General features: G+C 36.4%; 2 protein-coding genes across 3 annotated transcripts in view; one reads left to right on the top strand and one right to left on the bottom strand.

Moving 5' to 3' along the window:
* The window catches only part of CCDC39 (coiled-coil domain containing 39), a 47,310-nt gene extending 42,463 nt beyond the window's left edge, over positions 1-4,847 (top strand). The window contains exons 19-21 of the mRNA XM_055308086.1: positions 23-202; positions 329-414; positions 1,547-4,847. Coding sequence (XP_055164061.1) covers positions 23-202; positions 329-414; positions 1,547-1,703 — 423 coding nt within the window. The 3' untranslated portion in view covers positions 1,704-4,847. The remainder of the gene's footprint in view (positions 1-22; positions 203-328; positions 415-1,546) is intronic.
* A 133-nt stretch (positions 4,848-4,980) lies between these two features.
* TTC14 (tetratricopeptide repeat domain 14) lies at positions 4,981-14,983 on the bottom strand. 2 transcript variants are annotated; one of them, XM_055308087.1, is made up of 12 exons: positions 14,605-14,982; positions 14,043-14,167; positions 13,750-13,949; positions 12,987-13,071; positions 12,693-12,822; positions 12,261-12,416; positions 11,543-11,614; positions 10,799-10,918; positions 10,574-10,696; positions 8,137-8,254; positions 7,076-7,185; positions 4,981-6,257 (listed from the first exon to the last, which is right to left on the bottom strand). In XM_055308087.1, exons 1-12 carry the CDS (start codon positions 14,763-14,765, stop codon positions 5,348-5,350), a joined length of 2,310 nt encoding a protein of 769 aa, XP_055164062.1. In that variant the 5' UTR covers positions 14,766-14,982; the 3' UTR covers positions 4,981-5,347. The 2 variants fall into 2 exon arrangements, 1 of the variants encoding a protein (XP_055164062.1); XR_008662168.1 differs by lacking the exon at positions 4,981-6,257 and having other exon boundaries at positions 7,081-7,185; positions 7,618-8,254; positions 14,605-14,983.
* Positions 14,984-27,542: the final 12,559 nt, after the last annotated feature.

Here is a 27,542-nt window from a genome sequence, read left to right as displayed (position 1 = left end):
AACTACTGTTGACCAAAAACAGTGTGCAAAACTCACCAAGGAGATCCGACTTTTGAAAGACACAAAAGATGAAACACTAGAAGAACAAGACATCAAACTTCGTGAAGTGAAACATTTCCACAAGATCATTGATGAGATGCTAGCTGAGGTCACAGAAGAAAATGCTGAGATCCGTATTATCCTTCAAACATACTTTCAACAGGTACCTTCTAGCTAAAATATTTTAAAAACTTAATAAAAGTTTATGGCATTTATCATAGAGTGAAGTCTAATTAAAAATATTCTAAAATGCAGTGGTACTAATAATTGCTATTGAATATTCCTCCAGAATGGCTTAGAACTACCTACAGCTGGTACTAAAGGCAGTCGCCAGAGTTCTAGGTCTCCTTCACAGACTTCACTGTTATCAGCAAGGTTAGTGGAAGGTTAAAAATCATCTCGTTAACTCTCTATCCTATGCAAATACCTCCACAGTGCTCTCCTTACCTTTACCCACCTTTCTATGTTAGTGTCATGTATACAGCAAACAGCCAGCAGAGCAAGACTCTTTCTGATTTGTCTGAGGTCAGTTTCTATTAGCGCATGGAGTATTTTGTGACTTCCAGCTATTTCAGTAGGATAAAGTGGGGTGAAGTTTTGGAGGTTACATCCTGCATGATTAACCCTCAATACGGGGTAAATTAAAACCATAAAAAGGCAACTTAAGTGTACAGACATATGGAGTATGGTTTTTATGATTAAAACCACATTATGAAGTTTTAAGTGGTCACAATTTTATTTCATTTTTGCTGCTTTATTTTGCTAACAAGAAAATCATTTACTCCTGCAGTTTAGTTTTATATGCAGAATTCTATCAGGTAGATATTTAATCACTCTTGTGCTTTGCTGACAAAAATTATTGATGATGATCCTAATTTTAAAATTCCCAATCTCCTACATCCAGTAGCCATCCATTCCATTCATTCAGAGCATTCAGAAATAAAGGGACATCCTAAAATGTTTAAGTAAAACAAAACTGTTTCTACATAAACATGGTAAGCAGTCACCTGAACGCTTGCTGTACTTTCATATTTTTAAACCTTAGTATTTCAGAATTGTATAGCTAGTTATATGCTTTTCAAATAACCTCATCACTTTATCCTGTCAATAGGCCTCATTTTCTTTTCCTGAGCTTAGATTACATAACCTGTTATTGTAGTCATTCTTGCCAGCACCCAGATTCCCATGGTCCCCTTTTAAAAAATCTTTTATGCTTATTTTTTTGCAAAACCTTTTAAATGCTTAAGGATTCCACTTCTAAATTATAGTTGAAAATATTTTTCTCATAAATATATTTGCTGAACTAATTTGAAACTCTGTATTACCTTTTTTCTCTGAACTAATTTTTTGACTTAATGGTTATGCTTTACAAATTTAGTACTATTAATATACTTTTTGATCTCTTTAATTCCCTGTGGTTTTTTGTTTGTTTTTGCCATTAGCGAGGGGGTCTCTACTAATACAAATTTTGAGTTAAATTTAAAATAGTGTTTTTCTTTTCCTGCAGGTCATCCAGAAGTACCACAAGTGTTGCCTCTCAGACTTCAATTAAAGTATTAGAGCTGAACTTTCCAGCCTCCTCTTCAGTGACTGGTAGCATTTCCAGGCCAGCAAGTGCTACCACTATCCCCAGTAATGGTAAAAACAAAAAGGGCAGCAAATAAACATTTTAATCCCTTTTGTAGAAGTTGTAAATACAATAACAAAAATCTTACTTTTAAAATAGTGAATTCCACCCTATGCTTGTGGGTGCTGTGTAGTGACATTAAAGAGAGGCCCCCTGAAATTGTGTCAGAAATATGCAATAACTAGACAAAAGTTTTAACCTAGTGGAAAATGTGAAAATGGAGTTTAAAAAAGTCAAGCAATTTAGGTCCAAATAAGCCAAAGAAATGTTTAATTTTCTTAAGCTTTTGCCATACTGTTTTCTTCAGAGAAGAAAAGCAGTAATAGATTCTTCAGATTCTATGTTCTACAAGCATAGAGAAAATGAGGTTTTTCACTGTTATTTTGATGTTTGTTAGATTAGAAAATAGTTTGCTACAGCATCTCACGCTAGCCATGAAACCACACTCAATTCTAAGGTAACATAATCTTTCAGGAAATTTTGTCCTGTGAATAGTTTACAACACAAATTCTCATTTACCCTAGAAAATCCTAAAATTAGGTTTGCTTTAGTCAAAGAAACATGTGTCTTGGACTTCTGGGGGAGAAGTCTATTATTCTTTTGGTATGATTCTAAAACTAACCCAAAAAATATTTAACCAAAAAATAGCATTTATTCTTCCCCACCCAAGAAAATAGGAAAGTGCACTGCAATCAATCAATAAAATTGCAGCTTAAATTTCTAGGAATTACTCAATTTTGATCTTGAAAGAAGTCAAACACACTAAATATTTTGTTTTCAAGATACAACCAAGCACAAAGAATGTATTTTTAAGACTTCCCCCGCCCAAGATTTTCTGATTTAGTAAACAGCTAGGTGTGATTTGATTTGCAATAGGAATTCCATAAATTTATAGTGGAGGAAGACCACCAGATTTAAAATGTTACTATCTTAAATACGTTATTATAGAACATATGCCTAACATTTTCAACTCTTGGAATACAGTGTGGAATATGATTATGTTATAAAACTTTTAAATAAACGTATCACAATCTATGTATTTAACTGTATATCTCCTTCAAACCTTGAAAGTAATTGTATCAACAGTTATTGTGTAGAAGTGTCATTTACAGTTCCTTCTGAAATGTAGTAGTGGAGTAAACTTGTTTTTCCTGATCATAAATATTTATTGTTTTTTAAAATAGCCAGCAAATGTTATAGCCAAGTTCAGTAAGATACTTTTTTTGTAAAGCATAGCTTTAAATGCATGATAGAAGATCTAAAAAAATGATTAATTTTATGGTCACTTTGTATGTTCACTAAGGTTCTTATTCTCTGCCCTTTATTTGTAAATTACTTGGAACTTGCAATTCAGTATTACACACTGTGTTCTATGGAGGCAGGGATTGTCTGACTAGCTCTATGACCTTGGGCAAGTTGCTTCTCTATGCTTTTCTCCTAATTTTATACTGAGACAGTACCTATTTCCAATAACCAAATATATACAAGGTATACAGAGCCTGACATAGGAACTGCACAATAACGTCTACCTATTACTGAGTCACTACTCAAAGGCTAGCACAGTATTTGTGGAATGGTTAGGTTCTAGGCCAGCATACAAGTCTGTATTTAACTCTATTAAATAAATAAACTGTTCCAATCTCAGATGTATAATAATGCTAAATGGAGACACAGGGCTCAACCCCATTATCTCCAAATGTGGAGAGTTATCTTAAAACATCCACATATTATCTTAGAAAGTTACTTACAAAAGTCAAGACACAGTCTGGGTGTGTAAAAACTATAGACATAATAAGGAAAAAAGCCTGCTAAAAATAATTACTAACAATTCTTGGTAAGTAAATCCCCAATATTTTTTGGCTGTGATGGGTTTCCTGAATACCTCCTTAGAAACTGGTTTGTTTGTATACTCTGCTTAATATGTCCCAGGCAAGAAACTTAGGGAAGACGGAATTCCTAAATTCAGGCCGAGCTGCATAAGGTACTATCCTAACTTTTTGGTACCTGAATGTAACATTAAGCCACAAAGAGAAAACAACAACAACAACAACAACACAAAGACACCTTGGAAAATGATAGTGCTGGTTGATAATGATGCTCAGAGATTTTTTTTTTTTGTGCTCAGAGATTTTAGTACGTAAATTGGTATATGTAAAATACTGAAGATATACCAGCAATTCCTAAAGGTCAAAGACTACGTCAAGGGTACTTTTCACTGTTTACAAAAACCATGCTCTAGGACTATGTACGGATGATACAGGAACTACTAATACACAGAAAGAACCAAGGACTCTTTTAAGAGGAGTTTCTTGGTACAAAGATGAACGACTAAGTGACCTTTCTACTGCTATTACCCATGGTTTTTGACCAGTTTCTTTCTGTTCCATTGCAAAACTATCTTTAGTTTTTTCACTAGGCTCCCAACACTGAAGCCTGAAGGCCTTAGGCACAAACAGGACATACCCAGATAGAGGATTTAGAGAGGCAGCATTAAAAGCCTGTTGTCATTTACAGTAAATGGAAATGGAAAGATTCTAAACTAAAGACCATTATAAATCAACAACTTCTGTTTTTAAATTTGGGAGGGTTTTTATGATCTAAGTCACTGCTTCAGCTCTAGTTGCTGGAATTTGAGTAAAACCAGGCTTTGTTGGCCTTGTCATTTATTCAGGCCCTAAGAAAGGAGGCATCAAGGGAAACATCAGGAGAGAATATTAAGAAAAGAAATGCAGGCCAGCTCTAGGTAGTTAAAAACATGCAAGCACCTCCCAACTGGACATATGTAATACTAGAACAGTTACCCAATTTTTTTCCCTTTAGGGGAAAACCAGATTTACAGTGATCCTCCTGCCACTGCTGTTTTTGCTAAGAGGATTCTTTTTTATTCTGATCTTTTCTTGCCTGGAATATATAGTCTCTAAGGGTCTTGCCAATATTTAAAGTAAAGAAATTTCTTAGGGCTATACTGCTAACAATAGGTCTAAAAAAAGGTGGGGGGGGGAGAGAGAGAGAGAGAGAGAGAGAGAAATAAGCAAAATGGGCCCCTATTCAACTTTCATGGCTTTATTCCTAAGGTACTTGTTAAGCTGGAGCACAAACCATTTTTAATTAAATCAGGTTTTAGAGGTCAATTAGGAAAGACCAGTAACTCTGTATAAATCTTATAAGTAACAAAAAAATTTGGTATTTAAATGAATAATCAATATAAAACAGTATGTAAGGAACAATCAACTACTGTATATCCCTTTCAAAAGCTGAGGGGAAAGACAATTTAACAGAAAAGACAATGAAATAAATTTTAAAGAAAACAATCCAAGTGTTCAATGAACAAATTTAATTTTCTCTCAAGCAGCACGATAAAGTGGACCCAAGGGATTCTCATACACTATAATACAGTGAGGAAGCAATACTTTGAGAATTATTTTTAGGTGAGGTTTAGATCATCACAGTAAGAAATACTATACAGAAACATACACATGAAAAGCCTAAAAAAAAAAAAAAATCAAGCTGTTAGGAGACCCATGATTGAAACAAATATACTTTGAGAATAGCTAAAAAGCATCTGCTTTCTGCAATCTCTACAAATAATATAGCTTTAGGAGCAGAGATTCTGCACTGGACTAGAAGACCCAAACTTTCAGTTAACGGCCTTTTTTGTAATGGTGCGGATTCTCCAATGTATTAATTTTTTGGCTTATTTCCCTTTTCTTTCTCAAATGCAGCTATCTGATTAAATATATTGAGTAAATTTTGAGGTAAATTTTTTTTAACTCCACTTGCTGACTGCTCTTTGCTATTTAGTCCATCTGTTTCTGGAACCTCTGTTTTAATGTCCTCTTCATAATTAACCTCTGTTTCATATTCTCCTTGATTTTTATTTAACTGATATCTTTGCTCATGTCTACTGAAATCACGTGATCCAGAATAAGTGTATTTTTTAGATTTTTCAACTGACTTACAAGAGTAGTCTGAGCTTGCTGGTGAAGTGGAACGCCTCGCAGAACCTGGCTCCCACCTCCTATGGTGCTCTTTTTTTCCCTCTGTATTTTTTTCAAATCTTCTATAACCATAAATTTTTACTTTGTCCTCTGAATTCCTATAAAAGGAATCCGAGGAATCTCTTCTACTGGAGAAATGTTTTTCTGATTTATATGGTTTTTCTGTTTTGCTACTACTTGCCTGAGCGTAAAAATCTCTTGGATCTTCAGACCTACCTCCAAAATCATCCGGAATTTCAACTGAAGATGAAGAGAGAGAGCATCTATCTTTCTCTTTTACCTGTTTTTTTTGATATGGGAACCTGTCCTGCTTTTCCAATAGTTTTTCCACTTCTTGTTTTTGGTTAAGAAAAGATGCTAAAGTATTGGATGGAACTAGGAAGGACTCATCTTTCCTACTCTGATCTATCTGACTTGAGGAGGCCTTAGTTAAATGCCTTTTGGAACTTCGAGAAGACTCTGAACGGTTCTTCTTATGTTTCTTATGCTTTTTGTGACCAGAAGAGGAAGAAGTTGATGAAGAAGAATCAGATTCATCAGCAGAAGAAACACTTGAAGAGGAAGAAGTTGATTTTCTTCTTTTCTTCTTTAGCCTAAAAAACAGTTATTCCATCAAATATGTTAAGTACAAAAACATTTCTTGATTATCTATAAAGTTCTTAGTTCTATTTTGTTCTCTTGAAAGGTTTCATAAAAGCTGTTTTTAGATAAGCAATTACTATAATAATTTTAGTTAGCTACAATATTCAATTCTACCACCAGGCATGACTTTTGGGAAAAAATACTGTGTAGACAGTTGTCATTGAAAGCAAGTCCATCATATCTGGAGACACAGTCACATTTCCAACACTAAAAAATTTAAGCCCATCTAAACACATAAAGGAGAAAAATGAAGTTTTATATCTGGCTACTTCTAATATATAGTTTCTCCTCATCAGCACTATTGACATTTTCACCTGAATAATTCTTTACAATAGGGGAGTATGACAATAGGGGAGTATCCTACAATATCACTGTAGGATATTTTGCAGCATCTCTGACCTCTACCCGCTAGATGTTAGTACTACTCCATCAGTTATGGAGGCCAAAAATGTCCTTGGGGGAACAAAGCCACCCCCTAGTTGAGAACCACTGTTCCAATTCTAAAACATTTCTCTCTAAAATATAGATAATTAAAACAATTTATTATATATTTTAATTCTAAGATCTTTGTTTTTGAATTCTATCTTTAGATGCCACTTAATTTCTTTTAAAGAAAAATTTGTAATACACATACTTACAAAGTACCACTGATTGTGATTCTATATATATATATATTTTTTTTTTTTTCTACTTACTTTACCTCCACATGGCACTTTGGTTCAACTCAGTAGTTGCTTTAAGTTAAAATATACTGAATATTATAGTTTACCTTTTCTCCTCTTTTAAGAGCTTACGCAACTTTTCTGCACTTGTTTCTATTTTCTTTGTTTTCTGCTTTTCTTCCTTTTCAGCTTGTTTTTCTCTTAATTCCAAAGATTTCTTTTAGAACCCAGATATCGGAAAAAACCACACGTTAAAAATAGCAGAATATATAAAACCCAGTTTTCAAAAGACCACCCCCCCCAACCAGAAACCAAACGGGGTATACCCAAATCACCACATATCCAGCATTAAATATTTTTAACATGTAAAAATTAATCATACAAGTGTTTGGCATTAATCATTGGAATAGCCAGAAGAGCATTGAGGACCATATTGCAGTTGGTATTCCATGAAAAAAGGGGAAGCCATTGCATTGGTACCCGTGACCCAGAGTGCAGGAGAGGGGAAAAAAAATACATAACAAAATACATGAAAAATTATTTTTTAAAAAATTGAAAAATTTAGACAGGACACAAATTTTATAAATAAAATTCAAATAAATTCCATTAAGGTGAGTTGAGGGAGGAATCACCATGTTCAAATACAAACCATTTAAAAAATAGCACAGCCCAGTTGGATGCATGATTACGTAAGAAATCATTTTCCAGTTTGAGGATGGGGATGAGCAGCACCAGATGTCACAGACACAGCAGCAATGGTCCAATTCAGAAGAAAATGCATGAGAAAACATCATCATCAGTATTACAGGAAAAGGCAGTTTAAAATATTTCTCAAAGAGGTTTTTATAATTAGCTCAATTATACCAACACTGAATTTGTAACCACCAGGAAAGCTCACTATAAGGACATTTCTCAAAATCACATATCACATGTAGGCAGTAGGAATTTTCTCATAAAACTATTTTTACTTCTGAGTACCAACAAAAAAGAAAAGGCACTATGACGTGATGTTAAACCCAATTAGGAAAAGCTGTATCTAAAAACTGTCTAAAGACAGTTTTCATAATGCCTTGACTAAGTAATCTAGAATAGTATTCCCTATAAGAAAGTTAAGTTTTAGCATCAGTTTCAAACATCACTAAATTTCTAAGAGGAAATAAAGAATCACCTGCATATATTTATGAAGCTTCTGCAAAGCATCCTCTGCCTCTTTAAAAGTCTCATCCAAAGCCAAAGCTTTCTTGTAGTAACTTTCAGCATTTAAAAACTTTTCTTCTTCTTCCAACCTAAATTTGAAACATTTTTTTGTTTTCATAAAAAAAAAAAATCCTCAAATATGCATATGGTTCAGATGCTTATGAGAACTTATTAGAGAAAAACCATATTTGGCAACATTTTCCAAATTGAGCAGTACCTAAATCATGTGCTTATTAATGCTATTTCTCTGGTAAAAAGGCAACACAAAACAAAAACTATAAACTCACGTGTACAGAGAACAGATTGGTAGTTGTGTGGGGTTGGGAGGGTGCTGGCAAAATGGGTGAAGGTGGTCAAAATGTACAATCTTCCAGTTAAAAGGTCTAAGTCCTAGACATGTAACGTACAGCATGGTGATTATAGTAATACTGTACTGCATATTTGAATATGGCTAAGAGAATAGATCTTAAAATTTTGCACAAGAAAAACTGTAACTGATGATGGACGTTAACCAAATGTTGTGGAAATCATTTTGCAATATAAACATACACCAAATCATTATGTTGTACATCTCCATCTGTTTTATGTCAATTATGTCTCAATTAAATACAAAAACAACAAAAAAGTATGAATTCATTTTTGGCAACTATAGCCATATTGTATGTCCAGTATTGGGATTTTAGTATGATACATGAAAACATGGCTAGCCAATATCTTCTCTAAATTTAGTATAATCTTGAGCTTTAGCACAGAATTACAGATTGGCTTCTCCTATATATGTTTTTTTTTTTAAGATTTTATTTATTTATTCATGAAAGACACACAGAGAGAGGCAGAGACACAGGCAGAGGGAGAAGCAGATTCCTTGCAAGGATCCCGATGCAGGACTTGATCCTAGATCCCGGGATCACGCCCTGAGCAGAAAAGGCAGATGCTCAACTGCTGAGCCATCCAGGCATCCCAAGTTTCTCCTATAGTTTATGAATAATTATCCTTTCTACAGAAAATTTTCCCAGAAAATTTATGGACAAGGTTGGAAATACCAACAGATACATGTATATCACAACTGGCTGGAATTATTAGATGAAACTCATTAATGTCTATGCTATGAATAATCAGAATGAGGAAGTCTGGATACAGAGCAGAAAAGGATTTGTACAATATTTTGTTTTCTGAAAGTAGAAAAAAAAAAAGGTCAAACATGAAAAAAAGACACAACCCCACAAAAACCCAATGGCTTCAATGGAATCACTTTTCTGTCAGACTGGATATAGGCAGTAAGGGATCCACTGAAGGCTATCAACATTTCTAGCTTGGGGGGGCCTGGGTGGCGGGTTGGTTGACAGTCTGCATTCTGCTTAGGTTGTGATCCCAGAGTCCTGGGACAGAACCCCACATCCGGCTCCCTGCTTCTCCCTCTTCCACTTCCCCTGCTTGTGCACACGTGTGCTGTCAAATAAATAAATCTTAAAAACAAACAAAAAAACCAAAAAACATTTCCAGCTTGGATAACATATAGATGATGTTGCCATCCACTCAGCCAGAAGACACCAGTATGTGGGTAGTAAGACAGCCATATCTTAGTAACTACTTAGTGAGAAAGTAAAATGTTGCACCAGTTACTTGGGTCTAAACAGAAGTTCTTGAGTTAAAAACAAATTTTGCAAAACTCCTTAATTTGGAATTCCGGAATGATCATACAAACTGGAATAATTAAGCAGATTTATGAAAAAAAATGATAATTCTATTTAAAAAATTAGTTGCATAAAGATGCTATTGTTATAAATTGGTTTTTATTATTAGAGCAAGCTATTACTAAAAATCATTTATATAGGAATACTGTTTTTTCACAATACTTTATAAATTAGACTAGCCTGTTAATCATTAAGTATTTATGATACAACTAACTACTATGACAGGTATTATGCCAGCATCTCAGGATAGTAACATAAGTTGCAGGGTTTGTTCTTAATGATTTACTCTTCCATTTAATCTGCATTTGTGGATTTTACTGCACAGAACAGAGCAATTATGTAACAGCAAAATATTCACAACTATAGAACTCCCAATTCATATTTCTGGCATTAAGCTAATAGAATGAAGAATTAGTACATCCAGGAAAAAATACTTAATTTCTTGGACCCTTACATTTATATTTCTATAACGAGAATAGATGTTCAGAACAATGAACTCAACTTCCAATCATAAAGAACCTCAGTACTAAGGGGAAAAAACAAAAAAACCTAAAAGCTTAAAGAGGACTATATTTAAAAAACAATTTCAACCAAAATTGAAACTAAGAGTGTTTTGAATTGAGTTAAAGATGCTATTTCCTTAAGTTCAAGATTTTATTTATAGTAGGTGGTTGAATATTAGATCTCTAATTTTAAACAAAATCTGATACATACTGCCCTCCTCTTTCTACAAGTGTCTGGCAGAGGTATTTTCTTGCATTCCTATGAGTTGGACAGTTTTCCAATGCAAGCTCAAAATCTTCTATTGCTTTGTTCAGACTTCCTTTTGTTGCGTATCTAGAGATATGAAATAAATTAGAAGAATTTATCTTGTGAGCAATTCATAAATCTTGTACACATTTACCTCATCAATATTCCTTAAAAGCAAGATTCACTTACAATGCTCCACGAGCTACCAAAGCTTCCACATTTTGTTTGTCTATTTCCAGAGCCTTATTGTATTCATTCATAGCATCTACATGGCGTCCAACCTTAAAATAATCAACTCCAATCTTCACACTAAAAAGACATTTGGAAAGCATCATGCACTTCTCAGAATATCCAGATAGAATGTTAGCATGGACAAATTTTTTGTTATCGTTACAGATTTTATTTATTCATGAGAGACACAGAGAGAGAGAGGCAGAGACATAGGCAGAGACACAGACAGTAGAAGCAGGCTCCCTGTGGGGAGTCTGATGCGGAACTCGATCCTAGGAACCCAGGATCATGACCTGAGCCAAAGGCAAATGCTCAACCACTGAACCACCCAGGCTCTCCTAGCATGGATAAATTTTTAAAACATATCTAATGTGACTAATATTTAGTCTTCAATAATCTCAATATACCTAGGAAGTAATACTGCCTTTGGATAATTCTGCAACAAATATTTATGAAATCCATATATCAATATACTAATTCCTTTTGAAAAACATGGAAAATGCTGGTTAACACAAGTCTGTTAAGTTTACAACATAACATCATTTACACCTGTAAAAACGCTAAAAAACGCATCATTTTAATTTATTTGCAAACAAATTTGGTCTTAAGGATGACTAAAGACCAAAGAATGACTTAAGAATGCTTGCCTTATCCTAACCTTTAGACTAGATAATGCAATTGTTGAAAGACAAATTTTCATACCATTTTAAAGCCCAAGATGCAGACTGTTTCTTTCTTAATGCAGAAGCAAAATCATCTTCAGAGAAGTTTTTGCTATTCAAAGAAAATAAAAGTCAAACTATATACTTTTTTTGGGGGGGTAATAATACTTCACTCTGACAGAGTGAACACTGACACACTTTTCAACACTGAAAAAGTAAATCCCAGGTAAGAAATTTATATTCCATCTACAAAAGAATATTTTTTTTCAAGTTTTTATTTAAGATATAGTTAGGTAACATATAGCGGAATATCAGTTTCAGGAGAATTTAGTGATTCATCACTGACGTATAATAGGCAGTACTCAACACAAGCGTCCTAACACAAGTGCCCTCTTTAATACCTATCACCCATTTAGCCCATCCTCCACCAACCTTCCCTCCATCAACCCATAGTTTTTTTCTGTTAATGTTTATATCCCTCTCTTACAAAAAAAAAAAAAAAATTCTTAAAATGCCAAGAATTATTATTATTGTTAAACAGTATTTTTAACATAAAATTCTTAGAAGCTTTCTGTGTCTTTCTCTACACATATAATCACAACAGACTCCATTACAGAAGGAAATGGGATCACCTAGTTCATTCACTTTGGCATACTGCTGCCACCAGGCTTAGAACAGTCAAATATGTCCCTCGGTTAGATAGCTTTTAAGCTCAGCACCATTTACCTCACCACTTAATAACAGTAAATTTACTATACCTTTGTAGGCCTCTCATTAAAGATGGTGGATTAGATTCGTCTATTCCTAGTTTTCCTAGAAGGAGTTCAACTACTCCGGGATTAACAAATCCCAAGGAACTCTGCATGATATTTTCATAGGATTCCAAAGAATTGCTATTTAGTTCAACACTTCTCCTTTAAAAAAAAAAAAAAACCAACAAAAATATAAAAATGACTTAATGTGATTAGCATATCCCATTTCTATTAAAGAAATACTCATCATTTTTATACATGAAGGTGTGGTAATATTATTTTGGTTTCTTTTACTTAAGGTCTATAAAAATAAAACGAGCATATTTTGAGATAAGAGAAATTAATTTTCTACCTCATCATAATTTGGACACAATTTACTATTTTTTAAATCAAGAAACTGTTTACAATTAACTTCTTTAAATAATGTAGATAGATTACCTGTAGTATAAAGGAAGCTCTTCAGAACTAATTACACCCAATTTAATACCAGATAGATGTGGTGGAAGAGATGAGCTATATAGAGACACTGCAAGCTTTTCATGGTATCTGTCAATATCTTTGATTCCAGCTTAAAAAAATAAGGAAACTAAGCTGATTAACAAGAAAACACAAACTAACATGAAAATACATAAATCCAAACACTATTCTCATTAGGTAATTTCGAAAATTAATATAAACAAAAATCTGACAACTGTTACTTTTTTTTTTTATCAGTATGATGAAACTGATCACCTCGAATAATGTCACCAGTTTGGTAATATGATAAAGGATCCCCGTGGTTACTGTGAGAAGGTACATCTCTTAACGGACAAAGAGCCTGCAATGAGAAGTATTTTAAGACACCACGCATTCCATTCTTTCGTGAGAAGTAACATTTTTTTACCTTACTTGTTCAGTATAATCAGCTAATAGTTTACATGAATGTTAAAAACGAGCCCTTTAAAATCTAAATTTAAACAAGGATTTTAATTATAAGCAACTCAAATACCAAACCTTTTAAATTAACACACTATTTCAAATTCAAGACAATTCATCTTGGGCAAAGTATCTTTTAATATAATGTACATGAAGAAATCATTTACATTTAACTGTTGTAAATATAAAAATAAGGAATTTGTTTCTAAATTATCCACATGCAGGTATCTAACTCCAAACACTAAATAAGAACACGTGCAGCTAGAAGAAATAAGCCTGCAATACCAATCTCACCATATCCACTGGTATCTCTCCGAGCATTTAAAATAGGACTCTATACCCGCCAACCAAAGGGACCAAGCAAACCCCACAAAACCAGAAATAAAGGAGGTAACTATGTAAGTTTATCACCACTAATAATTTTTTAAAAAGTCCTTTATTTTTCTGCAGTTAATATTTATTTCTCAAAACTATGTCAGCAGGGTACACCTAAGCCCAAGTGGATGCAAAGACCTAATTCTTGCACTGAGAGGACTCCTACCAAAAACAGAAGCAAACAAACAGCTGAAAAGTAACTTACTGTGATTTCTAAGTGGGATATATCTCTTATGATGCCACTGCCTAAACAAATCAACACCATGAAAAACCCAAACTCCCGGATGGAACTAATCCTTCCAATCACTATATCACCACGCTCAATATCTCGGAAAAACAGCTCTCTCCGGTCCATACTAGGTATTTCCATGAACTGCTCTAACGGCGGCATGACTGCATAACCATCTGAAACAAAAACAAAACAAAATTGCGCCTTGCTTCATCTCAGGTGCAGTGAAATAACCCAAAGCGCAATCAAAATATTTTAATAAAACTCACCTTCGTTGTCTTCATTGACTTCAGAAGTTACAGGCGCATCCGATTTCCAGGAAAGTGCAAAAAGCAAATCTGCTTTTTTGGAAATGAATTTCTGTATTTCAATGTTGTCAACTCTCTTCTCTTTTCTTAAAAGGAAACAAAATTTATGAAAACTGGTTTATGGGCAAAACCTTTCCAGGTAGGTCCAAGCTTAAGCTCACGGCTCTCGGGGCCCAATCGCGTCCATCCTAAGCTCCGGGCCGTACATCCTCTGAGAAAAAGTTTTAATCAGGGAATCCGTCATTCGCCATCATGGAGGTGGAGGGCAAGCAAAGTTAAAAATGACAGTCCCGCAGCTCCCGACGACGAAGCCCAAGGGATGCGGGCTGAAGACTCAGCGCCTCAGGCAGTACCACAGAAAAGGTTCGGCCCTCACCCTCCCCTTGCCCTCGCACCGGGCGAAGACCCTCCGCGGCTCGCGGCCGCGGCCCTGCGCCTTCTCCACTCGCCACCCGGCGGCGCCAGCGGGGCCCCCAACCTGCGTCCCCTCCCCCGTCTCGCAGCGGCGCCGCCGCCCCCTTACCTGCCCTGTAACTGCTGCTGAGGCGGCGGACCCCGGCCCGGCTCGGCCGCCGACCCCAGGAGGCTCCGGAAGTGTGGGTTGTCCTGCTGCTCGCTCCGCAGCAGGGAGAGCAGTGACGGCCCGTGGTAGTTCAGGGACTGCCGCAGAAGGTCCCGGTCCATGGCTAGAGATTGCCGGACCCCGCGACGCGTGGGCTGCTGGGCCCACCGCCCCGCCTCCCCGCGCACCCACTACTTCAGCTCGGCGGTCCCGGGGGCCGCGGCAGCCGCCCGGAAGCCACCGGAAGCACACATCGCAGACCCTTAACACAACCGGCTCCCGGAAGTGCTCCCGGATCGCCTCAGGCGGCGGAGCGCGGGAGCTGCGCGGAGGAGCTCGATCTCGCCCTCGATCTCGCGAGATGGGGCGAGACTACGGAAACCGGAAGCACTGGGCTAAAGCATTTCCTGAGCGGGAGGGCTGCCTACCGGCTCCGAGGTAGTGATGTACGAGAAGTGTTTTTTAAAAATTTCTCTGGCGTTAGTATTACGTTGAAATGACCCGGGCTCTAATGTCGGCTAAATAATAATTCATCCGTCTATTTAGTGAGGAGCTTCTAAGCACCAGAGCCAGGGTGAGAACCACAAAGAAAGGGGACTGACCCTCATTAAACGCTGGAGTTGTGTTCTCCATCCATACTCCATTCACTGTAGTGATTTTTAGGGTTAGCTTAAAATCAGGATGGCTTTAATGTCTGGACATATGCCTGTATGCATTGTTTTTTTTTTTTTATTTCTTTATTTAAAGTGGCTTCTAAAATCTTGGTGCCCATAAGATTGACTGTGTAGTGTTGTGTACATTAAAGTCTATATAATGTAGTTCTGGATAATTCACCTGAATTGCAAAGATAATTGTGATTTGGGCTTTCCTCCTTCCTTAGTTTTTTTTTTTTTAAGATTTATTTATTCATGACAGATACAGATAGAGAGAGAGAGAGAGCAGAGACATAGGCAGAGGGAGAAGCATGCCCCCTGCAGGGAGCGCGACCTGGGACTCGATCCCAGGTCCCCAAGGTCACAACCCCAGGCTGAAGGTGGCGCTAAACCGCTGGGCCACCCAGGCTGCCCTTAGTTATTGATTTGAGAACCTGTTTTAACTCGGAAAACTCTCACTTTAGAGATTGAGGAAACAGGCCCTAGGGTCTCAATAAATTGCTCAAAGTCACCCACCAGGTAAAAGGTTAAAGTTAGGATTCCAACCTCAGTCTTAATAGATCTTTGCAGACACAATTGCTGGAAAAAGTGTACTTAACACAGAGCCCTAACCTCCTCTGATTTTGAGATAATATGGCTTGGTTTTATTTCACTATGCTTAAATATGTATAGTTTAGTATAGCCCTCTAGAGCAAAAATAAGTGGTAGCAGTTATTCCTCCTCTCCGGCCACGTGCATAGAAGGCCCAGTCCAGGATATAGTGTATCCCTCAGCTCTATTTTGTGAAAAAAGTCCTGGCAAATAGTTTACTGAGACCCGAGAAGATGCAACAAGGAAGAATGCAAGTTTAAAAGATAATACATTTCCAGCTTCTGTGAGCACATCAGGAAAGTGTACTCAGTGTTACAGACTGATTTGTGTTAAGCTAATAACAGCTCTAGAGAATGGCTGTTATTAGGAAAGAGGGTGCTGTCACTGAAAGCCAACCCCCCAAAACGAACTATATAGACATTTTGGTAAATTATGTGATTTTTAGGTAGAGTTGATCTGTTATTAAGGGTCTAATTATCTCTGGAGGGACTGAGAAGCCTCGTGTCTGAGACCCAGATGCCAGACAGTGGTCTTTAGTCTAAGAAGGCCAACTTGTGAAGCCATTCTTGAGTAGCACAGCCTTTGTCACTATGGGATGTGTCTATGGGTTTTCCTAATTTTAACACCAGAGTAAACTCCAACCACCCTGTGTCTTCAGTATCCAAAATTGCTATAGTATGGCCATGAAAACAGGAGAAAGTAGCTGCTTTTAGAGGGTAAGCAGTGTTCATCAAGAGGGAAATTTATCGAATGCTTGCTATATACATGGTAGTGGTGGGGAGGACAAAACTCCACAAAACTTTAAGCAGGTGTAATCAAAACTCAGGCTGTGTCCTATCTTTGATTGGTGCTGGGCAGTCATAGTAGTTAAATGCCAAAGGCAACCTTATTCTTCAATTTCCAAGTACTCCCACAGCATGGGAGTAGCCTTTTATAGTCACAGATGGTTTTGACTTAGTTTTCTGCTGGGATAGATATCCTTTGACTTTGGAGGGGACTGAGCACAGGATGGTTGACATGGGACTAGAGGGAGTGAGGAGAGGAAGTGAGGGAATTAGTTTTGCATTTCATTTTGGAGAAACTAGTCTCACATACAGGATTTCTCAAGGTGGATGTAGACAGAAAACAATTTTCTTTCACTTTTTGTTTTGATTTTTTTGTTGACTGGTTTGACCTTTAAAAGAATCTTTTAAAAACTTTTTTGATAAGTTTCCCCGATTAAGTAGTATGAATAATCAAGTGACTATATGGGAAGGAAGAGAGGATAAAGAATTCAAGACAGATCGTTGGTGTCTGGATTCTGGGCCTATTTTTATTGTGATATCCAATTCCATGATTAAGTAAACACATATGTATGTCTTTTAATAAATACTCTCTAGGCCCTGGAGATACAAAGATGAAAAAAACTTCTGATTCTTCAGCAGTGCATAGTCCAATAGAGGATTAGACGTAAAATGAAATGTGTCACATAGTAAGTACTATTGTTATGGACACCTATTAAGTGTCTGCTTAGATCCCTTATTTTTGGGGATGAGGTAGTGGGAGTTGATGGGGATAAGAGAGGAGAGGGGGAGGCAAGTATGTGCCTTCCAGGAGGAGGAAGCAATATAATTAAAGAAGTAGAGATGTGCAAAAGCAAAACGTGTTCTGGAGACAGCAAGTGTGAAATTGAAGTAGGTAGAGATATTTTAGTTATGGACACTTTAATTATGTGTATCATGAGAAGTGACCCTTGTATCCTCTGTGTGAAAATACACACACACACACGCACATGCACACAGATAAATTCTGATTTATTTAGCAAAGAACATAAACACTTAGCCAGAGCAAAGTAGCCACAAAAAGCAAGGGCAAAGCAGTATATTTCAAGGTCGCTTTTCTTGGATCCCCCCATTTTCTCAAAATAACATGCAGAGCTGCTGGTGACACAATATGTAAGAGATGAAGTCTATCTGGATCTCAGAATCATATATTGCCGTGTGGGAAGGACTTACACAAAATATGTGTGACTATATACAAAACCTGTAGACAGGTTTCTTTCTAGTTCTTGATTCTGATGTAAATGATTTCAGAAAGCTTTATCCTCATCTGGAGTTAAGGATGAGATGTTTGTATCAGGAAAGAGTGGGTAGACCCAGATAAGGTCATAAGAGTATATAAATACTCCTCCCATTAATTTTTCAGCAATTTTTTTCCTAATTTTTTTTTCTTAAAAGATCCTTTTTTGTTGTTGCTAAAGCCAACTTGAGTAAATTTATGATTTGGAACGAAAGGAATCTTGACTGTACTGGGAAGCTACCTACCCACAAGTATCTTCTGCTGTTTCTACTCTGCCATTTAAAAAATTAAGCAGATACATGGAAAGATTAAGATTTGTTCAAAAACTAACTTTAGAATCCACATTATCTTACTATATATCTAGTACTCTTTCTACCATGCCACGCATCTAGAAGGTCAGCTGAAACCATGCTCTTTAAGGATATAGTTTGTAAATATACATGTATGGACTTATTTTATTTTAAAAATATCTGTGGTTATGTTAACTTTTAAAGATAGCCCTGAACTTTCTTTCCTATAATGGAGACACTTGGTTTCATTCATAGGCATATGGTACAAGAGGCAGCTTTGCTTCCATAGAAGGTAATAGCTTTGTTCTATTCAGAGTTATATTTGGAGTCACCCTGGGTTAACTCAGGGAAGAAGGAGGAATACTAATGGCAAGTATGGCTAGACAGCCAAAAATTAATTCTTATTATTAGAGAAATAATTCAGACCTACTGTGATAAGGGTTCACTCATCCAGTAGTCTTTGTTTGAAAGGATTATAGCACCTTCTCTTTTTATTTTTCATATCACAGATTAACACATCTCTTTAAGAAAAACATTGTCAAATATTTATCCACATGAGGGTGCTGTAAGATCATTGTGGGTATTGCTTTCAATCCTTTACCAGAAAACCTACTGCCAATTAAACAAGGATGCAGAGGTGGGAAATTGTGACCTACTGCGTAGAGTCATTTTAGATAGTTGTGTTTCTAACACCCTCTGCATATTTTAGTATTGGTAAATATTTTGATGAGGATATTATTTTAATGTACATTAGTTTATATTTCAGTTGTCTAGGATTGATTTCATTCTCTAGGATCAGTTAGAGCTCAGTAATTTTGCATTTTTCTGAGAGGAAAGATCACTAATTTTAGTTACAATTTAGTTCTGAACAGACCCAGTGGTGTGGTGAACATTGCACAACTCCAGGTCGGGTTGGGGGTTCTGGGGTTGTTGCATTTACATCATAATCCATGTATGATGTATGTAGTACTCCTGGAGATGCGTAATGCTGGACCATACACAGTGGCCATCTGCAGTGCTATTCTCAGCCAGCCATTTTTTCCCATGTTTGTCTTTGTTTACAAAAACGACTTGAAATAGGATGAGGATATTTCAGAACAAATCCAGCATGATTGTTGGGGCAAAAACAGTTAAAAAGATGAGTGCGGGGCAGCCCCGGTGGCGCCCCGGTTTGGCGCCGCCTGCAGCCCAGGGCGTGATCCTGGAGACCCTGGATCGAGTCCCGCGTCGGGCTCTCTGCATGGAGCCTGCTTCTCCCTCTGCCTGTGTCTCTGCCTCTCTCTCTGTGTCTCTATGAATAAATAAATAAAATCTTTTAAAATAAAATAAAATAAAAAATAAAAAAAGATGAGTGCGATACACAGAATAGATCAGTGTGTTTATCCTCAGGTACCTTGTCAGGACTGCTTATAAAGATACAAACACATTTCTTAGATTCTCATTTTATGGCAGTTTCTCAGAATACTATGCCATCAGGGAACATGTCAGGATTATAACCAAGAAAAATTGATAGTTGATGCTAAATAAACAGTATTCTTTGTCAATACATTTTGAGTTGGTTTGATACTCATTTTTAATGCAATTTGGACATTTCTTTGAAAAAGAGTAATTAAAAAAAAGAGTAATTGATTGCCTTTTAATTATTAAATAGTAACTTCTTTTATTTTATTGATAGCAGCACCAAGGAGAATTTCAGAGGCTGGAAATATATTATTGGTTTAGTATATTGCCCCCTCCTTAATGGAATCCATTGAGAGATCCAGCATGTCTGGGTAAAGATTAAACATTGATCCTACCCACTTTAGATATGATATTTGATTACTGGTAGATATAAAAGGTCTGATTTCCAAAGGCAAGTAATTGAATGAATGAATGAACAAGTGAATGAATTCATAGCATGAATGGTTATTGCTGATAATCCTAATTCTGCATCTGTGGATTTAGAAGTGGAAGAAAAGCAGATTATTTTTATAGCTTTTATCAGTTTCACAGTATAAAAGAACTAATATCTTTGTTATAATGTGAAGATTTAGAGGAGAATAAAATTTACCATAGTATAGTATAATTTCATAGTAACAAATACCATTGCATTGATTATCTCTGTATAATTAAAATATTTCCAAGCCTTTGCCATTGTCTGTTACTTCTGGCCAAATTAAGGATAACTCATTTCCTGAACTATATAACAAAAGAGTCTCTGTAAGACCCTTAGAATTAGTGGCATAAGAACTGAGTTAGTGAAATTTTTTTTTACCACTTACTGCAAATTTATTTTATGGAATATTCTGAATTAACATAATTCCCTTTCCCAGTATTCATGGAGAGAGAGTAGAATTGTGCACAAGAATTCTTACGATAGATTGCATTAAAAATGATTTTAAAAATATACTTTATACAGGAAATACTGAATGGATTGATACAGTTTTGCTGCTAAAATTCTCTGGGCAGTCTCAGTATTTTTAAACCTATTTACCTATTTGTCTTTTTCAAACACCTTAATTCTTCTCAGACCTCATATGTGAGACTTTTTGGCATGCTTATGTATTTAGGTTGAATGCCTTCTCTCAGTTTTCCTAAAGCTAGAATAAGTATTCATTTCAGTTTCTCCTAAGATTCATGCTAGATGCATGTTCACCTAGGGCATGTGACATGCTTCTTCTCTAGCGCTAGCCTTACCACATTATGTCTCAAGTCTTAGAAGGAACCATGAAAATCCTCTTAGATCTTTCTCACTTGAGCCTCTATTTGCTGTCTTCAAGTGCATTATATTTCATTTTCCCCAAGTCATGCAGTAAGGAAATGCCAGATTCCTAATCTGTCATTGACTGCAGGCTCCTATGTTATTAAGATCTGAGACTCTTTAGTTCTATTAAAAAGTGGAGAACGTAATCCCTCCTTTGTTCTTCAGGAAGTTGCTTTTCCTTTATTCTCTAGGAAGTCAGTTTTAGTTCTCACCTTCTTTCTCTCTTTCAGTAAGTTGTCTTTTGTTTTGTGAATGAGTATTCTGGTCCTATTTTCTGCATCACAAACCTGGATTATAGTCATTACAATAGTAATAATATTAACTGTACAATATAGTTTATAAATTTATGGAAATTGGATATAAAGTATGACAGTATGATTTATGAATTATTAGTTGATTTTTTGTAGTCCAAATGATTAAATGGTGATCCTGTCCTCTGCTGAGCACCTACATAGGATAACCATTATTTAGGGATTGTCAATAATATTACAAATAGAGAACATCAAAAGCCTTGATTTTTTACTTTCAGTTATGACTGGTTGGTGCCAGACTAGCCTATTTATTATAAACAACTGAAAAAAACCCTGGACATAATATATGAAATAACTATTTTTAGACTATACAAATGACAATGCAAGACTGCAGTGTCTGAGAGAGGGTGTCAAGCTGGGTAAGTCCTACAATTGCCCAGTTTTCTGGCTGGAGGCATTTACTGGACAGTGGTACAGAGAGTGGTACTGGACAGTGGAGGAGACAGATACCAGAGTTCATAGAGCAGTTGGAATTTATGGGGCAGAGGCCCAAAGAGGAGGGAGCTAAGCAAAGAAAGAACTCTGGAGATTTGCTTCCATGTCCCTTTGAGTATTTGAATGCTAAACTGTATATATATTGGGTGAAACTCCACAGGGCCAGAGAAACAACAACTACAGGGAAGCTGTAAGTGGGGCAACTATCAGAATTTCTCAGGGTTGAGAGATGTTTGAATTATGACCAACTAGAGTGGACAGGCCTGTTGACACTCAGAATTAAATAGAGATCCTAAAAAGGCTCTACTTTTAGTTCTAGTCCTAAGGGCCTAAAATTAGTAATAAAAGTCTGTTTTAAACTCACCTTAACAAAGTTGAAAAAGATGGTTCAACATGATCATATTAATTTCCAAGTAAATTAATTGCCTGCCAGAGTAAAACTCAACTCCCTCTAATGAAACACATAGAAATCACTCAACAATAAAATTCACCGTGTCCAACATCCATCAAAAATTACTAGACATGCAAAGAAGCATGAAAATGTGACCCATAGCAAGATTAAAAAATCTATCAATAGAAACAGAAATGACAGCAATGATATAATTAACAGACAAGGACTTTTAAAGCCGCTATTCTAAATATGTACAAAGATTTAGAGTGGGAATTGGAGGGAGAGGCAAGGAACAAGCTTCAGCATCTTTTATTTCTGCCTTGGAATGAATTTTGGAGCAGGCATTGGAAGAAGAGAGAGTGGTGGTAAATCTCTTCTTCCTGTCTTTGTTGGTTTTATTCTCTGTGAATCACCCTTTCTCTCTGGGACTCTGGTAGACTTGCTGAGGTTCAGTATACCATAGCAACTGGAAAGCAATAGTATAGAGAATGCCTGCTGACAATCCTAGGTCTAAGAGGTATATGAAAAGCAGTGAGCAGTTCTCTGTGTCGACAAAAGAGAAAGGTGAGAAAGGACTCAGGAGACTTTCAAAGGTTTACCAATCTCTCAGCCAGAGTGAAAAGACCCGTGGGGAAGAATAGAGAGAGAGCAAAAGAGGATACTGGGACATCTCAGTAGATTAACAATATATTGGGGAAACATGATATCCAAATTTACCAGCTTCAAAAATGAGACCCGTTAAAATCCAAAGTGGACAGCCCTTCTACCTGGATAGTGGCATTATTTAAGTCTCCCCCGCAATACCAACCAGGGAGGAGAAGGGACAAAAAGACAGTGATCTTAAATAGTAAGTACATTAGTTCCCTCCCTTATCCATGTTTCACTTTATTTAGTTTCAGTTACTCATGGTCAACTGCAGTCAGGAATCAGATAATCCTTCTCCTGATGTATGACCAGAAGGTTAATAGTAGCTTAATGCTAAGTTACAATATCTATATCATTCATCTTATCATGTAGGCATTTTAAATCTCATAACATCTCAAGAAGGACAAGTATAGTACGATAAGATATTTTGAGAGGGACAGATCATATTGACATAGCTTTTATTACAATATATTATTATAATTGTTCTATTTTTATTATTAGTTATTGTTGTTATCCTCTTACTGTGACTAATTTATACATTAAACTTAATCATAGTTATGTATGTATAGGAAGAAACATAGTACATATAGTGTTCAGTATTCTCTACAGTTTTAGGCATCCACTAGGGGTCTTGAACGTGTCCCTGCAGATAAGAGGGGACTACTGTATTGAGGTTTTCATTTTGGTCTCAGTTTGTTTCTTGTTAAACAGACTAAAAGAAAATGATTTCCTGCTCTCCAGTTGCTTTCCTAAGCATCTAGCTTTAGATTCATTTGGGGATAATTTTAGAGATGTGCGCATTCTATAGAGGAATAAACATGAAGCCAGCCTACAAGCCTATGAGAAGCTAATGAACCTTGTGTAGATAAGCAAGTTAAAAACTAATACATAGGTACATTATTGAGAGGAAAGGTAAAAAACACAGTAGACATCTAAAAATAGTCTTCTGTATCATTTTAGAGATGTGGTGATTAAGTACTTGCTTTCTTCACTTTGTCTTATCAGCAAATACACAGCTGTAATAAAAAAACTCTACTTACTCTGTCAGAGTGATTTGAGAGCACTGACTCCTGTATATACCTGGCTCATGCTTTTCTTCCCTAAACAGGATGATGTAAAGCAGATACACATCTAGGCACAGCCTTTTTTTTTTTTTTTTTAAAGATTTTATTTATTTATTCATGAGAGAGACAGAGAGAGGTAGAGACACAGGCAGAGGGAGAAGCAGGCTCAATGCAGGGAGCCTGATGTGGGACTCGATCCTGGGACTCCAGAATCACACCCTGGGCTGAAGGCAGGCGCTAAACCGCTGAGCCACCCAGGGAATCCCCTAGGCTCAGCCTTGATAGTCCCTTGCCACTTACATAATAAAATTCACTATGGTCTGCAAGTTTGTTTAGTGTCTCTGTTTAAAATATAACAGCTCTACTCATTACCTTATTTCTCTGGGACATAGACTTTCATTTCTTCAAGACTGATTTTAAAATGTTGTCTAGTTGGTATGCCCGGGTGGCTTAGCGGTTGTGTGTCTGCCTTTGGCTCAGGGCTTGATCCTGGGTCCGGGGATTGAATCCCGCATCCTGCCTGAGTGGACCCTGCTTCTCTCTCTGCCTATGTCTCTGCCTCTCTCTCTCTCTGTCTCATGAATAAATAAATAAATCTTTAAGAAAGAAAAAAACTGCTGTCTCGATTTAGATCCCTTGAACTTTGTTGATTCTCAGTTCCTAAATAATCTAGGTCTTTCCAGCTTAAAATTTCTGTGACAGTGTGATAATTTGGGTTTTAAAACCATTTAAGGGGCAGCCCTGGTGGCTCAGTGGTTTAGTGCCACCTTCAGCCCAGGGTGTGATCCTGGAGACCCGGAATTGAATCCCACATCAGGCTCCCTGCATGGAGCCTGCTTCTCCCTCTGGCTGTGTCTCTGCCCTTCTCTCTGTGTCTCTCATGAATAAACAAATAAAACCTTAAAAACAGAAAAATTTAAGCTGGAAAAAAAAACTTGATACTTCTTCAGAGAAAAATACTCCAAAGTGTAATGTTAATATTATTAACATCAAATTGACTTATTAATTCATCCTTGTATGCCAGTTGTTTGGGAAGAAAATTGAATTAACAACTGAAACAGGGATCCCTGGGTGGCGCAGCGGTTTAGTGCCTGCCTTTGGCCCAGGGCGCGATCCTGGAGACCAGGGATCGAATCCCACACCGGGCTCCCGGTGCATGGAGCCTGCTTCTCCCTCTGCCTATGTCTCTGCCTCTCTCTCTCTCTCTGTGTGACTATCATAAATAAATTTAAAAAATTAAAAAAAAAAAAACAACTGAAACAGAAATGGCTCCTCCTTTTCAGGAATTAGCAACCTAAGGAGAATATACTTATAAATATAGAAAGTTAATATAACTGTTCAGTTGCACAACAAATTAAATTATTGCATGATGGGGAGTTTTATATGCATACTTATATAGGTATTAATATATATAAAGCATATGCATATAAATAAATGTGTCATGGCATCATTGGCATAATAATGTGGAAATTAGAAAAAAGGTGGAAGTTGTTACCACATTTTTCTGATGCTACTTTATCAGCCCAAACTGTTCATATATTCCTGAACATCATTATAATTGAGAGCTGAAAAGAAAATTGGGTTACTACATAGGCCTTTGTGGTCATTTGTTATCTTTTAGCTGCCTAGCATCCATTTTTCCTAATTTTGATAACAGTACCCACCTTTCTCCCACTTTCTGTCCTTGAGTTTTGGCTGTTTTATTCTCTTGTGTCTAAGGATAGTCATATGACTTAGTATAGGCCAGTCATCATGTTTCATTCTGTAAATGTGATTGGCTTAGGAATGGGCAGTGACTTGGCCCATGAGAGTCAAGCCAAGGAACTCTGATTAAATTGTTGAAAGAACCTTGTAGTTTTTACTTTATTATTATTCTTTCACTATTTTTTTCTTGACTTGAATCTTAAAATGCTATCAGATATATCTTCTCACCCCATGGAAACTTTGAATAAGATCTACATGGAAGAGAGCAGAGCTGAGAGATGGGAAGATACTGAGCCCCAGTGGCATCTTTTGAGATGTTGGGTGAAGCTGGGCCTAAAGATAGGACTACACCTATAGTTTTCAGATACATAAATAAATCATTGTTTGCTGACAGAGACTTGAATTAGATTTTCTGTTTCCTGAAGTGAAAGAGTACTACTTAGGGTATTGTCCATTTGCCCTTCAGATTCACTATGTACTCTGCTCTCTGTGCCCCTAGGTACTGACCTAGCTGAACTACATCAAAGAGTTCTTTTGCCCTCTGGCTTCTGGTTATGTTCAGCCAATGGAAATATCCCTGCAGAATAAATCCAGGGCATTTCTTCCCTGGGGGCTCTGTTAGATCATAATTAGTTGGCTAGTCTGGTCCCTCTTACAATGGCTGTAGATCCTTTCTAGTGCTCTTCTCTTTCCAGATTTGAGTAGCCAGTCTCTCCCTTCACACCATCAGATGTAGGATAGTAATACTTCCTCATAATTGCTAGCCTTGTGGTAATGCATTGTTCCTAATTGATTTTCCTACAACACTTCCCATCCTTTTGTAGTCTATTAAAATTTTCTCAATTATCCAGTTTGAGTGAGCCATCTCTTCCTAGTAGGACCTGAGTGATACTATGTACCCTATTTATCTTGGTACTTAAAATAATGGAAAATGTAGTAGTTTTAAAAGACATAATTATCTTTGCCATTTTAATATTTATTTCTTCATAGTGGCTGCTCAATTGAATATCAAGATAAGAGTTCAAATTTTTTCAGTACATGGAATTCTAGTAAGTCTTTGGTGAAGAGAAGTTATGGTTGTTGGTATTTGTATTAGCTGGGACTTATTTTTAGATTTTGGATTCTTTTCCAGCCTTGTTACTTCCAGAAACAACCTTTTAATGAAACCATGGTGGAATCCTTCTTCCTTATTATCCATGGTAGCTGTATGTAAGCATCACAGTGCTCTCACAAATGTACATGTTCATCTCTGTAGGTCCTAGATGGAGGACCAGTTGCATTTCTGTTAATAAATGAATAAAGAAATAACCTAGAAATGCACACCAAATTAAATGGCAGCAATTTATATGCAAGTAAAGCATTCATTTACACTCAGTTAGTTTACATCCTGTGATTACTTGGTCAGAAATTTCTCTTGTACCATCTACATAAAAAATTGACAGTATTAACAAAATTGCAAATATGTTAAAAACTTCCCGTGGCTCTTTATATAATTGGAAGGACACAACTACAATAAGCTAATTTCAAATTTATTCATTGAAACAGTTTCTGAAGAACTCAACCAGGTATTATGTAAATAGTTTGTATATTTAGTAAGATTACTTTAACGTTACTTATCATTCAAATTTTTTACTGTGGTTACCCTTTCTCTAATTAATCTGAATGATGAACACTGATGAACTTTTTTAGTGATGCAATATTTAAATTAACTATATTGAACATATGAGATTAATAATACATGGTTATTCAATATTAGCCTAAAGGCATAGACTATATTGAGTAGTCAAGATGAAGCACAATGTTTTCAAGTTGAGAATACTTTACTAAATTAATCAAGGTACTTTCTCACCTCCTCTGATTTTCTTGGCTCTTCACTAAAGCATGACTTTCACATTTGGACAATGATTCAAACTAATAATAAGAATATATTTGCCATTTTTCAAACCATATCATCTATTGATGGTTATCATGCAACAAAATATTTGAAATTGTCCTTGACCTAAGGAAAAAAAAA

Source organism: Nyctereutes procyonoides, unplaced genomic scaffold, assembly GCF_905146905.1.
Source record: "Nyctereutes procyonoides isolate TBG_1078 unplaced genomic scaffold, NYPRO_anot_genome, whole genome shotgun sequence".
NCBI classification, from domain to species: domain Eukaryota; kingdom Metazoa; phylum Chordata; class Mammalia; order Carnivora; family Canidae; genus Nyctereutes; species Nyctereutes procyonoides.
This window is presented reverse-complemented; position numbering and strand designations above follow the sequence as displayed.

Coding starts and splice junctions, on each gene's coding strand:
- TTC14 (XM_055308087.1), bottom strand. CDS start 14,765: ATGGACCGGGACCTTCTGCGGCAGTCCCTGAACTACCACGGGCCGTCA. Junction 8,255..10,573: donor CTTGTAGAAAGAGGAGGGCA/GTATGTATCAGA, acceptor TTTCAAATTTAG/GTTGGAAGAAGAAGAAAAGT. Junction 6,258..7,075: donor CTCTTAAAAGAGGAGAAAAG/GTAAACTATAAT, acceptor ACTGTTTTTTAG/GCTAAAGAAGAAAAGAAGAA.